At 38.6% G+C, this 17,493-nt stretch overlaps 1 protein-coding gene across 2 annotated transcripts in view; it reads left to right on the top strand.

The window, feature by feature from the left end:
* The window catches only part of CCDC186 (coiled-coil domain containing 186), a 35,409-nt gene that overhangs the window by 7,258 nt on the left and 10,658 nt on the right, over window positions 1-17,493 (top strand). For both annotated transcript variants that reach the window (XM_036385526.1, XM_036385527.2), the window contains 9 exons: window positions 6,467-7,157; window positions 9,434-9,560; window positions 11,529-11,657; window positions 12,557-12,769; window positions 13,625-13,744; window positions 14,306-14,410; window positions 14,748-14,846; window positions 15,604-15,690; window positions 16,461-16,603. In XM_036385526.1, the coding sequence (XP_036241419.1) occupies window positions 6,484-7,157; window positions 9,434-9,560; window positions 11,529-11,657; window positions 12,557-12,769; window positions 13,625-13,744; window positions 14,306-14,410; window positions 14,748-14,846; window positions 15,604-15,690; window positions 16,461-16,603 (1,697 nt within the window). In that variant the 5' untranslated portion in view covers window positions 6,467-6,483. The remainder of the gene's footprint in view (window positions 1-6,466; window positions 7,158-9,433; window positions 9,561-11,528; window positions 11,658-12,556; window positions 12,770-13,624; window positions 13,745-14,305; window positions 14,411-14,747; window positions 14,847-15,603; window positions 15,691-16,460; window positions 16,604-17,493) is intronic.

Genomic DNA, 17,493 nt, shown 5'->3' with positions numbered 1-17,493 from the left:
CAAGTTTACAGCACACACTGCAGTGACAAAGCAGCTCTGAGTCCTGAGGTGACATCAGAATAAGAGCAGTAAGGACTTCTGGGAACTTGGGCTGCTTGTGTTGGTGTCACCAGGTTTTTCTGTCACTGAGCTGCTTGCCAGGCCATGTCACAGTACTTAGGACAGTGCTGAGTGTTGGAGTCATCTGCCTGTGACTGCTGGAGCACTGCATCACTCCTTTCCTAGTCCCCCATCTGCTCTCTGAAATGCATCACAACTCTATGGCAGCTCTGAGTAGTTCTGAGACTTTAGTCCATTACTAAAGGAAATCCATATGCCCTGCTGTGACTAATGCAAAATGGAAAGAGGAAAGCTACCTTGTACTTCTGTTTAAAAATGAGCTTATTTCATATCCTATAAAACCTGTCTGGATGCTTTTTAGATACCCAGTAGTAGACAGCAAATATGGTCCGAGCTGGAGTGAGAAATGCTTTTTCACAATTTTGTGGATTGCATATGTATTTTTTGGAGAGTAGATGATTCCTGAGCACAGCCAGGCATGGAAAACATCTGCCCAAAGATGATGCAAAACCCTTTCTTGTTGAAAGGAACTAAAAGAATTGACTGCAACTGGCCATTATGTTATGTAATGTGTAGTTGAATGTGTCTGGTGTCCAGTAAACTGCATTTGCTGTATTAAGTTTTTATTACTCCTCTTTCAGAAGGTTTTCTGCCTCAGAGTCACTTAGCTCAATGCTCTTCACTTTCATTTCAAGCCTGGGTTGAACAAGGTTTCGTATCTGCACTCACCTGTGTGTGAAGCATTATTCCTTCCTGCCCTTTTTTGCCCCTCTCTCTGCAGTATTTTTAGGCATTGAGGTGTAACTATATATATTTTTTTTTCCCTTTAAGCAGTGATTTTTGTTTCTCAGGACCTTGACCTTAAGTTTGCTTACAGAACCCAGGCACAGATTTCTGTCATTCTTTAATCTGTTTGTTGTAGAGAACCCCATTGTGACAGTTACTAGGTGACAAGGCACACTTTCTTTTTTCCCTTGTTTTTAGTGAAGTCTTCTAGGCAGCCACACCTCAGTGAAAGATTCCTATAGTTATCATTTAATGTGTTTCTTTAGCTGTCATCTCACTTGTGTTTTGTAATTGGCTGAAACAAAGTATTTTTCCTTTTCTTGACTATTTAAAACATAAGTATTGAAAGTTTGGGTCAAACTCTGCCCATTTTATGAAATTAAATTCCAGCATTAGTAGTGCATGTGCTTAGGAAAAGGCCTTTGTAGTCAGGGACTTAAAAGAATCACGTTTGCATTCAGTAAGAAGATTGAAAAGACAAGCAGTTTGAAATGGCATAATATTGAATTAAAACAGACCAGAACCTTGCCTGTATTCATTGGATAGCAGGCTGGAGCTGGGAGAGGTGGTGTTCTAGTCAGAATTAGCAGTACTGCCATGGCAGGAGGGATTTTCAACCAGTACAGTGGATGGACAGCCAAGGGACGAGGCTGCCAACAGCTTCCTTAAAAAGTTAGGAGTGTAAGTACTCTCAGCAGAGGAAAGAGGAGGACTGAGTGCTACAGAAACTGCTTTTCTCTTTGCCAGTGGATGGACTCTGAAGTGAGAATTTGCTGTTACAGCATGAGCTTCTCTGGACTGCTGCTGAAGCTACAGGAAATTTTTTTCTTCCTTTAGTTGGCATGTTACAGGAGTGTGTATTGAGATGTTTGATGTTCTCCCAGGATAATCAATACTTATACTGTGTCAGATACTTCCTTGAAGAGCTTAATTGACTCATTGTTGTATTTGTTCTTATTATTTGATTAGCAGGTTAATAGAAGACGTTTCTGTTGTGTAACAAAGTGAAATAAAATATTGCTATTTCCTGAGTCTTTGTATTCACTGCCATACCTGGGAGACATTGGTATTCAAAAGTTGGTGTGCTGCTCACGTGTTCCTTTGGCAGGCTCTCTGCTCCCTGCCTCTGATTCCAGTCAGCTGTGCTATCAGCAATTTAGCAGATAAGCACATCTTAGTTTAAGTAGTGTGATAAATGGCTGTAATCCTTACAGTACCAGCCTTTAATGTTGTGTGTCCTGTGCCAGCTATTTAACTGCTTACTTATTTTAGATGTTACTGTGGAACTTGGAGATCATCTGTGCTGGTGCAGATTTAAGCGTAGTTTTGTGAATAATGGTGAAAAGTATGTATGCTCTCTGCATCTTTGAAGGACACATCTGTGATGAGAAAAAACAATGGCTGTTTAAAGAAAAGGCAGTTTTGGTTTTGAAGGGTACAACTTGCCTGTATTCTGATTTGTAGGGAGGTGTTTTGCAAACGTGGCTGAACTGTGCTGCTGTTCCTCATTCCTGGATCTGAACTGATGCAATTCCACTTGCATGGCTTTGTGTCACTGCTCTGGGGGAAAGCACAGCCCCTGCCTCCTCTGCTGTGGAACAGGAGCACGGGCAAGATGTGTGGAGTGTCAGCCTAATTGTGAGCTGTAAAACAGAGGCCAGCTGGTCAGACCAGTTACACAGAGTCCTGTCACAGCTGCAGAGAGTGTCACAGGGCAGTGACAGAGCTTTTCTCATGCTGCCCTAATGGATGGCAGTCATTCCTGGCATGTGGGCAAGCAGGCTTGGGCTGGGCCACTCTGGGTGCTGCTCTGAGGAGCTCCTGTGGCACGGGCAGCAGAAGGGACTTACACTTCAGGGTGAGACAAACATCACATTTCTGCCTTGCTGTCAAGATGTTGGTCAGGCCTAAGGAAGGAGCAGAGCAGGTGGTTGAAGGTAGAAGCTTTGCAAAACACTGCAAGAACCCAGCACTTCGCTGTCACTCAACACACTGTGAGCTTGTTTGGTATTTAAGCATATAATTACATAATTACTTCAGTCAATATTTGCCTTTTTTGATTGTTTTTGATGCCTTCTGAAGACATCATAAGAGGCACTAAACTATTTTGTTTCCTTAATGCAGTATACATAACTTTAGTACATCCCTGATTTTGAAAAAGTAATTTGTAAGGATGAGTAGGGTAATGCAAGATGGATGTTAAACCTGGGAAGGCTTGGAGCTCCTATCAGGTGTTGTCCAAATACTATCTGGAGCTTGATGGATTTGTGTGTTTGATGTGAAACAGTCAAATATTAGCATGTTTCACCTCAACTGGCTGCTGCTAGACTGATTGATTCTTCAGTCACACAAAATGTTTTGCTTACAAACCATGAGCCTTTTCTCTAGTGGCATCACAGCAGTTTTCTGTCTCTGGCATTATATAGGGAGTAGCTGTTATATTCAGTTGCCCTGAGGAAGGCAGAACAAACTTTGAATATTCAAGAGGGAGTATTTGAATGTCAGTATGAATTTGCATTGAGAGCTGCTCCACATGAGTTCTTTGCACGTTTCTGGTGTGAAAATAAACTATGATCCTGTGATCAATTATTTAATTTCTGTTTAAGAGTTAGTAATTAGAAGGTAAAAGCTAATATTATTCATTGACAGTAGGGAGGAAAAAAAATCTATGTATGTCATACATAGGTTCAGATAGGTGCAGGTAGATTTGGGCAGATAAGGCTAAATCCAGTGTATTGGAATCATAAAGACTGTGAATTTAATGTGGTAAATTATATTCTAGGTACCACTGAAAATTAAAGTACAACTGCAGGGAACACTAAATCATCATAATTTACTTTTCATGCTTTAACTGATTTGTATAGTCATTACTCAAATTCCTCATGTGTTTGATATAAAACCTACACTTTAGTTATGATTAATAATAACTAAGTTATTTGGATATGGAGTCAGTGGCTCTTTTTTCTCTGTGACTGAGTTGTGCAAATAATTATATTTCTGATTCCATGTAGATTAGTCTTTGTAATGCTAATTCACAGTATTATTTACAGAAGGAAGTAACACAATAAAAAGAAAACTGAGTGACCTTCCTAATGTGCTCTTTAACAGGGCTGTATTTTTCACTTGTTGCTTCCATATGGAGATAAATACCCTCCAGCTTGCTGACTGGACTGGAAATTCTGTGTGTAACAACCAACATGGAAGTTCATGTATCCAATTTTACCACTCCCTTTCTTGTGGTAAAGGTGAACTGCAGCAGCTGGGCAGTCACAAGCAGGTTTCAGGCAGTAGTACATCAAACAACTGCACATTTTGGGATGTTCTGTAATACTTCAGAAGTACCTTAAAAAAGGCTTAAAACAAGGTAGAAAAAACCCCTCTGATTATTCCAGAGAAAGCATCATCAAGGTCTTTGACTAGAGTAACTACTTGAGAAAAAACCAGTTCCTCAGTTTTATGCTAATAGAGTATCTTTTACAGCTGAATGTGAAGTGGATTATAAACTTCTTTTGACAAGAGGGAACAGATACTAGAAGGTGAATTTTTCTTCTGTCTTAACTGCATAATTGGCAAATTATCTTGTGATTATTGATTGTTTAAAGTGCGCTAGTCTGAAAGCATTGGTTTTTAACAGCATTTTAATTAAGTTGGAACTAATGTGTTCTGCAACTATCAAATTGAATACTTTTTCTTGCAGTTACGTTCACTTTTACTTTCACATTGAGACTGTCAGTTGGGTTTGTTTTGTTTGAGAATAAGAGTAGTACATTGTGAACTTTCATTACTAGCAGAAGTTATTGAAGGGTAGGTGGGTTCCAAAAGAGCATTTGTTTGGACTGCACGAACCAAGAAGTGGGATTTGCTGGTTCCAGTGTTGACCTGAACCTAAATCTTTTGAAGCAAAGGGTAATCAGGGATTTTATTAATACCAGAGAAGATCTGTTTGTAGAATGGGGAATCCCTGTCACATTGTATAGACTCTCATTTCCCATCTCTATTCTTGTTTGTACCTCTCCCTTCCCACTTGTGTTCTGCTTCCTGTTGATTTGTACTGGGTTAGAGGCTGTAGCATTGGGGACTTTTTTTGCTTGGAAACCAAAAGAGGAAAAGTTCGCTTATTGCTTAAAAAATGTGCAGTTCTCATTTGCTGATTTGTAACTCTTGTCCAGCTGTGATATGTTCCCTTCCATACTCTCAGCTGAATGCTCAGTTTTCCATGTGCTTCCCTCTTGTTGATTGAATGCCAATTGTAGCCCAGCTGTAGGTTTCAGGTACTTGTGGGAGGTGTTTTGGGGGATGCTCTTTCCTGGTAGAAAGAGCTGGGCTGGAACTGCTTTTTGTGCCTAACAGTGAAAGGTGACAGTGGTAGCAATTGGAGACAGGCCTAATGGGATTCATAAACCCCTTTGTTTTAACAATGTGAGCCTCAGTAGGAAGTGTTGGTTAATAAGGCAGCACTCTGGGGGAGTGGAGTGAAGCCAAACAGCCCAAAGGGGTTTCCTTGCAGGCTGAGACAAAGGCAGGAGCATGGAGCAAGTACCTGAGAGGCTCAGATGGTCTGGCTGTGAAAGGGAGAGCTGAACGAGTCAGAAAGCAAGGATGGAAACAAGTTTGATGTGGCAAGTAAGCACTTCCTTTGAGATAGCTCTTGGAATGCTAGAGTTGAATTGATGAATGAAAAGTTTGCCTTTGCCTAAATTATCCAGTGTAGGAGGATAGGGTTGCATATAAAAGTTAGGACTGCTGTAATGAATTTCTCTTAATGGAAATAAGGGCTTCCTGTGCTTGCTAAAGATGCTAGTAGTCTTCTCAGATACTGGACCATCTGGGATTCCTGAAAAAGCATCATAAATCAAAAAGTATTATACCCAGGCTCTTTCATAATTATCCTGGCTATTTGGTTCTCACTATGGTGTCCTTCTAGAGAGCTTCTACTGAGCTTTTCAAGTCCTTGCTCTGCAAGTAACTCTTTGAGAGAGTAGATCTGCCACAGACCATCTGTGCTCTTCCACAGGGGATTTTGGTTGCTTGAAAACAGATGGGAAAAGAGACTCTCACCCCCATCCTCCCCCAGCCCCTTCCCTTAGTTTCCTGGGTACAGATGCATTTTGCTGTATGGGTGCTCAGTGATTACATGACTCTGAGGAAATTGGATATTCTGGCTGGACCAGGGAGTCACCCTATGTTGTAAAAATGAATAAATCAAGACATGTTGTTGCTTTCAAATCATGTATAGGGAAGTGAAAGCTGTAAGACCATGGATGCTTAATCTTTTTGGGTTATTTATTGTAATGAAGTATTTTTTAGAAGTGATTACGTGGAATTTTTGTGGATTTAAATGGTAGAATTATTAATTCTAAAAAGTTCTGGTTTTTTATTGTCTTGGCATTTACTATCTCTCTGCTTCCTGTTCACTATCCCTCATTTCTCACCTTCTCTTAGAAAAACTTGTATTGGAGTATTTACTTAAAGGTTGGGCTGAAAGATCAACAAAATCTGTATAACATATATCTAAATATTTTTGCACTTTGAATTTTACTTTCTAGTAGCCTTTATTCCCCCTATCTCAATCTCTTTTGATATTGTATATAACACGTTGTACTATGAATTCTCCATCTAGATTTCCAAAGGAAGATTATGGAGGAACATTCACCAGAAATGCAGAGTACGCTGGAGCCAGTCAATCTGTCAGATGATGCCTCTTGCAAGTCCCCAGATAATGAGAAGGCTGATAAAACACCTGGAGTGGAGGAATGCCCAAGCATCAGTTGCACTGGAGGTGATGCTGGTGTGTTGGAGAGGGAATTGAGTTCCTTGCCCCCAGATCAGGATGCAGCAGCTGTTGGCACCAGCAGCAGTGGGGCCCCAGCAGAAGGACAGCAGCAGTGTGGAGGGACAGACTCCTCTGCCAGTGCCTGCTGTGAAACAAAGGCAGAAGGCTCCACAAAACCAGAACATCAGCCTAGTGAAGAACTTGAACAACATGATCCAAAAACTAACCAGACAGAACAATCATTAATGGAAATATTACAGGATCTGAGAGAGGAGTCGGACTTTGTGAAAAAATCAGGTGATAAAATCTATTCAGAAAGCCCTTATGACACAGACTGCACAAAGAAACTTATTTCCACAATACATCAGACTTCCTCACAGGAGGATTTGCTGAAGGAAATAGAGTCTGAACTCTTATCCACAGATTTTTCAAAAGAACCAAAGCTCCCTAATGGTGTGCAGAAGGGTGAACATGCCTTGGCTGTGTTTGAAAAATGTGTACAAGATAAATACCTACAGCAAGAACAAACTATTACAAAGTGAGTATTTGAGTATGTGCTTCACAGTTGGAGGTGTGTGCTGAGCAACTTTGGCTGCATGTTGTGTGCAACTGCATACAACATTTTGGTATGAAGCAAGTTGTCTTGAGTTGGTATGAGGATATTTAATGAGATTTTTTTAAATTGTTTTTAAGCAAGGAATCATTTTTGTGGTATGTACTTGTAAATAAAATTGTGTGCTTAGATGTCTGAATTCTTGCAGGATTTAGCAGGAACTAAATAGCCAACTGTGTCATTGAATAGCTTGCCAATGTCTAGAATTACTTAAATACTGCAGCAGTAATGGTGATTTAAAAATATTCCAGGATTCATTCAGTCCATATGTGTCTGTGGAGAAATGAATCTTTGAAAGTACTAACACACACAATGGGCATTTTATTCATGTTCAGAATTGCTTGTTTCTTTTCCAGTAGTATTCAATCTCCTGCTGTCATCCAGCAAAGCTGTTAATCAGATGAGAGTATTGTTTGAGTTGGAAGTGCCATATATAGATAAACTACTCTGCACATTTTTTAGGAGGGCTTCTGAAATGCGTGGCTTAGAAGTGTTGTTATAATTAACTGGGATTAATAGTTCTACCAGGCAGTATTCAACGTGAATATTTCTGTTCATCAAAAGCCAGTTCATTTATTGATTTCATGATTCCTTACTTGGCGTTTAATACTCTGTTGCCTTTTTAGAAATGTTTTTTTGCTAACAAAATGTAGCCTCTAACTTTATATTTATTCCTTTTTGCAGAGCTGGAAATGAGTCCTACTTTTCATATAAGGCTGTCAAGTACCATAATATAGGAGCACATCAAAGGAAGGGAAACCAGACAAGGGGGAGAGAGTCCCAGTAGGGAAAATATTCTGTTGCACTTCACCAGTTAACCTCTGACAGAAATCATCCATGTGAGGAAAGTCAGCTGATCAGAGGAAGGCTTGAGAATGCACAGTTAGACATTCAGAAGTTACAGAGGAGGAGTGGGAATCTGAAGTAGTGGGTGTGTAGAGAGAGGTAATTCCAGGAGATCATGAGATGAAGAGTTTTACTTACTCATAGTAAACTCAGAGGCAGAGCAGCATTTTCAGCCATGGACCAATTGTTTCCTCAGGGACAAGTGTTTTTATATGTGTGTATGTTATATATACATACAGAAGGCTTCATGTAAAAACATGTCTCTTTTGGGCAGCTGCAACCATTTGACACGTGGGAACTCACCTCAAGAGTATGAAACTGCTGTGGAGTGTTTTGTGTTTGGTCCAAAGGGTGTTCTGGCTTGTGTTTGTTTTGTCCCTTACTTGATGATCAGCAGAATTTCTTGTAACATCATTCTGGAAATAGCCCAGTTGTCTCCTGTGATCAGATCTAAATATATATGTCAGCAGCTGTGGCATGAATTAAGAATTTGTAGTCCTGGAATATTCATTAATAGATTAAAAAGCAGATCACAAGTGCTTAGCTCTTTGTAACTGATGGTTTTGAATTCCTTATAATTTAGGAGACCAGTTTGTTCAGGGATTTTTTTTCAACAAAGGGATAATTAAGTATCTTTTCAGGTAAATGCATGCCTCCCACAAATTCATGCATTTAGTGGCCTAGAATACCCACCATGTAATAGGATCTGCAAATATGTAAATAAATGTGAGACTGTTCATTCAGCAGTTCTGACAATGTAACTTCCAAGTTTTATGTTAGAATATCAAACTAGGTCTGAGTTGGCTTCAAACAGCTGAACTGGAACTATTGCTGAAAACTGAACTTTATAAAGAGCATAGGCACAGATACTTGTTACCTACTTAGGACTTAAAAAAAATCAGGATTCTGTTTCTTACCAGGTTGTGAACTTCATGGGTACTCTGAGAATCATGAAATAAGTAAAATTTCTGTATTTTCAGACAAATGACTGGTGAGACTATCTGACTGGAAGTTACTGTATTCCATTACTTTAAAATTACTAGCATTTACAATTTCATAGTTTCATAGGGTTACCAAATGTCCCATGTCATTATGGACCACAGCAACCCTAAAATGCTGGAAACAAGCAGTTTCCTCACAAGAAGGCTGCTGCTTGCTCTTTTGGAGTTAAGTTCCACATGCACAGTATTCTTCTTTTTTTCTTGTAAGGCTTTCATGGATTTTTTTAGGGTTTCTGGCCTCCAATAAAGCTTGCAGATCGATGAGCAAAAACCAAGTTTCTTGAGATTGAAAACAAGCAACCAAAAAACCCCAGTACTGATGTACCTTGTTTTTAATTTTTTTTTTCTTTACAGATTGATTAAAGAAAATAAAAAGCATCAGGAACTGATTTTGGAAATTTGCTCAGAAAAGGACAACTTAAAAGATGAATTGAAAAAACGAACAGACACAGAAAAGCAGCACCTCAGCATTATTAAACAGGTACAGATAACAAAAAAGAAGTGCTGGTTAGTATTTCACCTGTGTCACTGTTGCCACTGTTGATTTCCATGCTTATTATCTTAAGCTTTTTAAGAGGATAATCTACTTTTGTATTCCAAGAAATTTTCTAAATGCCTTTACTGAATTTGGATAAGCTGACTTTCTGGATTCCTATCTGTTAAGTGTTGTATATCTGGCAGTCTCTGCTGTGGTAGTAGCAGGTACTAAGTACAGGCATTTTCTCAGGGGCTTGTTAGAACCACAGCAGGCCAAGAAGGACCATGGTGTGTGCATGGTGGAGGCTGGGTTTTAGTGTGGGAGGAAAAGGCTTCACACGAGGTGTCACTGCTTTATCATGTATCAGCTACCTGCTGATGTCCCTGCAGCTGGCTGGCTGGCTTTATAAACTGATTACAGGTTATATCTTGGAAATCTGGCAAGAGAAACATTTAAAATATTAATTTCTGTTTGTCCAAGTGCTGGTGACTATCCTGGTTGTCAGGTTTCTTTGTTGGTGTCTGCATCGCACAGAAATCTGTTCTCAGAGCAGGGTATCAGGCTTGAAGTGTTCTAGAGGAATATATTCGTGTAATATATTCATATATTCATGGTTGATTTCAGAGAATATTTGCAAATCCATGATGTGATTGAAAAGTGTTATTTTTAGGCTACAAATTGGAATTGCTTGTGCCTGAATAAACCAGTATGAGCAGCTCCTTCATTCTTTCTTGTCTGTATTTCCATGATAGCTCTGTCATGAGTCATGTATGATTTCTTGAAGCTCTATCATGCAGCAATTGCTTTATTCCATTCTGAAAAAAAGTATTTGTGAGGATGTTTGTGATACTACATGCTTGCAAGTGATTCCAGAAAATACTCTTTTTGGACTGTAATAGTTTTATATGGCTGTTGATAACACTTGAGCTGTAAGAGACATTGCAGTGAATCACTTGCATTTTTTCATTTGTGAAGGTGGTGTTTTATTGTTGGAATTTCTGTGTTAGTGCATTATGGTAACTTTTATGTAAATGAAAGCTTGGCTGCAGTCACAGCTCTAGACAAACTGTACCTGCCTGCTTGTACATGTGAAGTTTTTTCTTTGGCACATGATGCATTTGCAGAGCTGAACAAAGTGTGGTCAAGTCATGGTGTAGTAACAGAAGCAAACTGGTTGGTTCTTGCCTCTTACACAGCAGCTTGGGACTGCACAGAATGTGCAGTACTGATCCTGAGACCCTGCCACTTCTCCCCCAAAGCAAACAAACAAAAACAAAACCCCCAGCCTGCGTGAGCTGGCTTTCCCCTGGGACAAGAGGAGAGTTGTGAGGCACAATTTGAACAAGATTTGGGCAGTGTCACAGCCTTTGCAGCCCCCACACTGCTCCTGCTGGATTTGCATGACTTGGCGGGGAGCACCCTCTGGGAAGTGTTCCAGTTAACACTGGGGATTATTCTTCAGCTGGATCAGGTCTCTGACTTGGTTCACTAGGTGGCTAAAAAAAGTGTCAGCATGATGACTAAGCTCATCTTTATTTGCTGAGTGATTTTTTCAATGAATTAATTCCCAGTCCATTTCAGTACGGATGCATGGCTGCTTTGCTGGCATGGTGAAGTATATGGCACAAGGATAGGAACAAAAGGATGGAAGGTGAAGCAACCTCAGATAGCAGCCAGCTCTTCTCTGGCAGCTCTCTGACTTGCTGTTGTTTTGTGCATTAAATCACTGTGCCTGGTGTTTTACTTGGTTTGAAGTATCTTCACTCTCACTGAAGATGAGAATTGACATCTTTCATGCTTTTCCTACTCATGCAAAGCTAGATGTTGATATGGGTGGTTGCAGCCTGACAAGTGTAAAATACAGGTAAATATCTGTTGAAGCATCTAATTTTGTGTGAAATATGCCTGCCTGTATAAAACATGATCAAAGTGTTATTTTCCCTGTAATTATATCATGATGTTGTATTTTAGCTGGAAGCAAGAATAGAAGAGCTTAATAAAGAAGTGAAAGCTAGCAAAGACAGACTTGTAACTCAAGATGCAGCAGCCAAAAATACTATTCAGCAGTTGCATAAAGAGATGGCCATTCGAATGGAACAGGTAATTGAAAAAACTTGAACTATTGAACATCTACATTACTGAACAAACTTGGTTCTTGTAGGAAACATATTGGATCACTAAATAAGACAAAATTTTCCAAAATTGGAACTGCTAGTGTGCAGTTATATATGCATTTTGGATAACTGTCAGCAGTGAATTTCCAAATAGCTGCTAACACTTAAGAGTGCCTGATAACTCTTTTAAAAAAATACCTATTTTTATATGTATTGAATTCAGCTCTCAAGGAAATCTCATTTTCTTTACCTCTAAGCTGAACTTGATTCAAAAGGAGCTAAAAGCTGACAGTAGCTTTTTCAGACAGGCTGTCAAAAAATTAATTTTTTTCTCAATTCCAGCACAAAGGTTTTATTTTATCTTTATGTATTCCTGAAATCTGGGATTTTTTTTCCTTTTTAATATCATACTATACCAAGTATTTCCTCAGTTGCATGTAATCTAAAACTCAGTGTCTGATTTTTTTTTTTTTCCCCTAATTTGAGTAGAACTTGTCAGTGCTGGGGTGGGGGGAGTCTGTAAAAGTAAGCCCCTGGAAGTGATCCAGCTGAAAAACAAGCCACTGGATAATGATGGTGCAGTTGGCATGTGGATGAAGGAAGACAGAATACCAGTACTGAGTATTTGCAAAATTATTTCTAAAAAAACAAATTACTAATCTATTGATAACTCATTTGAGATGTTCAGCTGTGAAGATGCAGCTGTTAAAATATTTATTGTTAGAAGTAGGAGTAATTTCAGTCCTTAAGAGGAATTGAATGTTAGTCTTTGTCAAACTGGAGCTTTTGAGTCCTGCCTCATGATGCTACTCTACTGCAATACTAAAACTACCTGGTTAATTCTGACATACAAGGTTTGATTCCTTGTGTTTGGTGTTTTTCAAGGCAAACAAGAAGTGTGAGGAAGCTCGGCACGAGAAGGAGACGATGGTGATGAAATACGTCCGCGGGGAGAAGGAGTCGCTTGACCTCCGAAAGGAAAAGGAGGGCCTGGAGAGGAGACTGAGAGATGCAAACAAAGAAATAGAAAAGCTTACAAATAAAATCAAACAACTTTCTCAGGAAAAAGGCAGATTGCACCAGCTCTATGAAACAAAGGTACTCCAAGGACTGCTGTGTGACTTGATTAAAAGCACTGTCAGAACAGCTGTATCACTTCTTTGCTGATGTACTTGGTAAAAGAAACCTGTTCTCATTTAGTTTCTGCTGCACAGCTGTGAAAGTGTCTTCCTTCCAAGAGAAGGGGGAAAAAGTTACTCAGTTCTCATTGCAATCTTTTTGAAGTTCCTTTTAATTTTCCCCTGAATATTAATTTGTGAAACATAGGGGTTTTTTTGTTGTTTTTTTAACAAAATTGAGAAGACAGCTTGGTTCAGTTGTCTAGATTTTGAAGTAATTTCTAGATTCAGATTTTTCTTAAAGACTGCAGTGGCATTAAATTATTGCAGTCTTTTTGTTGTTTTTCTATGTTTTCCCTCTGTATTCCCTTTTTTTACTACTAAAAATGGATAATAAAGCAATAGAATTTTTCATCCAAAATTTTGCCACTCATTTTTAGAAAGCACTAAGATTATTATTAAATGGTCTAAGTCTTTTGGTAGTCCTTCACAGCTGTGTTTTACAATTCTGTTTCATGTAGAAGATTCAAAAATTAAATGACTAGAAACTACACTTCTGAAACAAAAATTACCTCTCTAGTGCTTTGTCTTTTCACAGATATATGATATTAACATATACTAACAATAATGCAACCTTACCTTGCTGTTCAAACCACAAAACTAATGGGTTTTTTTTTCCACTGGATTTAAGCATTATTAGGCATTCTGAAATATGTGCATGATTTTTCAAAACCCAGACATTAAGAAAAAAAAACAACTTGACAACTGGACAGGAGTTTTATTCTAGAAACACTAGATAATTTAATTTTATAAAAAACCTATGAAATTTTCTCAGGATGGTGAAGCCACTCGACTCAACAGAGAAATAGAAAAATTGAAAGAAGAAATCAATTCTCATGTTATCAAAGTAAAATGGGCTCAGAACAAATTGAAAACAGAAATGGATTCACACAAGGTAGGTGAAGTGATGCTGATACCATTATATGAAAATATAGTCAGAGTAGTGTAGTTGTTACAGTATTTGCTTTTTATGTACTGTTCCTAATGTGGTGTTTCTGTTTAATTTGAATACCTGCAGCAAAAGTAAGAACAGTGCTCTCAAATAGTGATACTGAAATGGAAATGTTGAAAGGATGTGAAGGGAGGATGTACTGGGGCATTCTCTTTAATTTGGTCATCAAATTTTAATTTGTTGTTAAGTTTATGTTTTGGGGGGAGTTTATTTATTTGAAATAATTGTTATGTTAGTTTTTAAGTGATAGAGTTAAATCTGCTGTCTGAAAATGTGCGTGGCACATAAACAAGAGATCCTTTTGTTGTGCCTTCAGTGTTGGGTCAAATGGAATTACATAAATTAACAGCTGAATGGAAGCAAGGGGAAAAATAGTGTGGGACTTCTTGTTTTGTTAATTCTTTTCAGACTGAAAGGGCAGTTTTATTATGAGTAATATGCTTCTCAGATGAAGTAAATGGATTCTACTAGTTTAACCTGTTTTTTTAATTACTGTTTTTGTAGGAAACCAAAGAACGCCTCAAAGATGCAATGACAAAATTAACTGAAGCAAAAGAAGAAGGAGATCAGATAAGGAAAAACTGTCAAGAAATGATAAAATCCTATCAAGTAAGCACATTTTCTCAAGAGGTCAAATTCTTGTTTAGTGCCTGAGTCGTCTTTTTCATTTCTTTTTAGCTTAAGCTGTAGCAGTAAAGAATTATCCTGTGCAAGCTCCAAAGCTGAGATGAATAGGGATGGGTTTTTTACTTTACTGAAAAGTTGTTAAATAAAAGAGAAAATGTTTATCTTGATTGGCATGCAGTGTGGGGGTCTTTCTTGGCATGGTCAGGATTATCAGAGGTGCACTTAGAGAAAAGACTCAGTGAAGTGAAAAGCTGTCTGTGCACTCATAGAATAGAAAGGGAAACATAAAACTCTACTTACATTTCTTCAATCCCTTTAGGAGTCAGAAGAAATCAAATTAAATGAATTGGATGCAAAATTCCGAGTAACTAAAGGAGAGCTAGAGAAACAAATTCAGGAGAAGTCTGATAACCTGGAGGTAAATATGTGTTGTGTGGAGTCCACTTTGTGATTAAGAATTCCATGAAATTATAATTTTGAGAATCTTATTTTAAGCTGCTTACAGTTATGCCACATTCTTTGGGTTTTGTCTTTTTTGGTGGTCTGATATTAAATCCCAGGTGTGTGCCCTTTAGCACTGCTTTTCTGGAGGATATCTTCAGGTAATACTTTGGATTCACTTTTTAAAAACAAAGTTTGGAGGAAAATATGATATAGTGAAGGTGAAATAACTTCTCTTTCATTTATAAACATGAATGTTGCTGTAATTAAAAGCACAAATTCTGTTGAGTCAGGCCTTTCTGTGACCAGTATTTTGCTAAGATGTATGGCAAGGAGAGACAAGGGCCAGCCTCTGTTTTTTGTAGATATTTGCTAGCCCCAAAGTGAAACTCTCAGAGCAGACACATCATTAATGTGTCTGCTCACAGCTCATCTGTGCACATGCACTCTTCAGAGGTGGCCAAGTGCCAGTTTGCTCAGAGCTTTCCTGTTGTGCCATGGATTTGTGTACCTAAAACCAGAGTGTGCAGTCTCAGTTTTCTTCTCAGTTCTCCTGAGTATAAAGAAGCTTTGAGGTTTTGCTTTCCTTTCTGAAGAAGTAAACCCAGCCTTTGGGGTACCTTTTCTGCCTCAAGGCCTCTTAGCTGTTGTGATGGCCTGTATTGGCCTGATTTTTTTTTTTAGGTGCCACTGTACATTTAGTTTTCTTAATGAGCTTTTTACCCTCTAAAAAGGTGCATCATGCAAAAATAAAAGAAGTGGAAGACTTGAAGAGAACTTTTAAGGAAGGCATGGATGAGCTTCGGACACTGAGAACAAAGGTAAAATGTGCTGAGTTGGATTGGGGTGGGGCTGAAAGCACAGTGCTGGGTTTTTGGAACAAGAATACATTCCACTCCTAATTGTACTTTTACTTCTTCAGGAATAAAGAGTGTGATTAGAGATTGGCTGGCATGAGACTAGAAAGAATCTCTAATTGTTCACTTTGCATAGCCTTTTTTAGAAAGTAGGAGCTGATCTGTAACACAACAGTATTTTGCTTCATTGTGTGTGCCTCATTTGGCTGAAAAGTTGAGAAACATTTTAGATTTGTAATCCTAAAAATATTTTAAATCTTCTAAATTTATTATAAATAAAATACTAATACTGCCTGTGACATAAGTTTTGACCTCTGGTAAGGAGGTCATGCTGTCCCTAATTTGTGGACAGTCTATAGAATAGCATGCCAGTCCCTCTCTCCAGAGCAGCTCAGTAGGACTGTGGAAAAAGGGAGTGAGACAGAATAAATGGTTGCCTTGGTAATTGGGGAAATGTCATATCTGTGGACCCTGATCCATTAGGCTGATAAGTTTGAGCCTTTGGGCAAAACTAATGTTAATCACGCTTGTTGAATTTAATTCTGTTTGTTTGTTTTTCTGACTCTATTAGATCTGAAATACTTTGGGATATTGGTCTAAGTTACTTGGAACCACCAAAAAATTAACACATCATCTTTGTACTACAGTCTAGACATGTGATCAGAATAATTTAGCTCTGAAGTTTGTGAAACTAAATAGTTTCTGGTTGTATTTATTTTTGTTTTTCCATTTAGGTAAAGTGCCTAGAGGATGAGCGCTTAAGAACAGAAGATGAATTATCCAAGTATAAAGAAATAATAAATAGACAGAAAAGTGAAATTCAGAATTTGCTGGACAGAGTGAAAACTGTAGATCAGCTGCAGGATCAGCATCAGAGGTACAGCTGTGCACTATGAGTAATGATTTAAAAGATTATTGGAGATCTGGAAGGGTTTGTTTTATTGAAGCTATTGATGCTTTAAATGAATTGTAATTTGAAGAATGCCTGTCTTTATTTAAATCAGTGCTGCTAATATTGAAGATAACCTTGGTGGCCTCATACAAACCAAGGGGATTGAGACTGATAAATCTAATTTAGCATTCTCATTATTAGAATAACAAGTGCCTGATTTCCAGCATACTCTACAGGAAATTGTCTTCTACGTGTCTGCTCAGTGCTTGTTTCATTGGAAGATGGAGGGAGCAATTAAACTGGAAAGATAAATTGCCTTAAAATTGTGAAGGATGAATGGAAGTATTTAATGGAAAGAATTTTACTTACTTGAGAGATGCTCTATTCAGGCAGCATGAGGCACTTGTCTTTCTAATGGGCTGGAATTCATTCTGCTGTGTTGAAATTCACTCATTTAAGAATGTGAGGGGAATAATGTCAGGGGAGGGCTGGGCTCATGCACGATTCAGGAGTGTCTGAGCATGGTCCTGTGCCTGTGGGGAACACATGGACTGGGAAATGTAAATGCTGGCCACTCTGCTGGTTCCAGTGGTGCTGCATAAATGGAGATAGACAAATGTCAGATAGGCACAACCACCCCTGTGTCTGTCCCTCTCATTCTGGTAAACAGTTTTCATTTATCACTGTAAAGTATTTCCATAGTTATAGGCTTTCCTCATGGCTTAGCAAATCAGCCACTTTCCATGTGCTGTGTGCCTGTCACCTGTATTGTCATGGTGTTCTCAGCCTTTCCAGGGACTGCTCTGTGCTGGAAACTACTGGAGCCTGCACTTGGATCAGTAACAGTTATTTTTCTCTTGGAATCTTGACAAATG

Source organism: Molothrus ater, chromosome 8, assembly GCF_012460135.2.
Source record: "Molothrus ater isolate BHLD 08-10-18 breed brown headed cowbird chromosome 8, BPBGC_Mater_1.1, whole genome shotgun sequence".
In the NCBI taxonomy this organism is placed as follows: domain Eukaryota; kingdom Metazoa; phylum Chordata; class Aves; order Passeriformes; family Icteridae; genus Molothrus; species Molothrus ater.
This window is presented reverse-complemented; position numbering and strand designations above follow the sequence as displayed.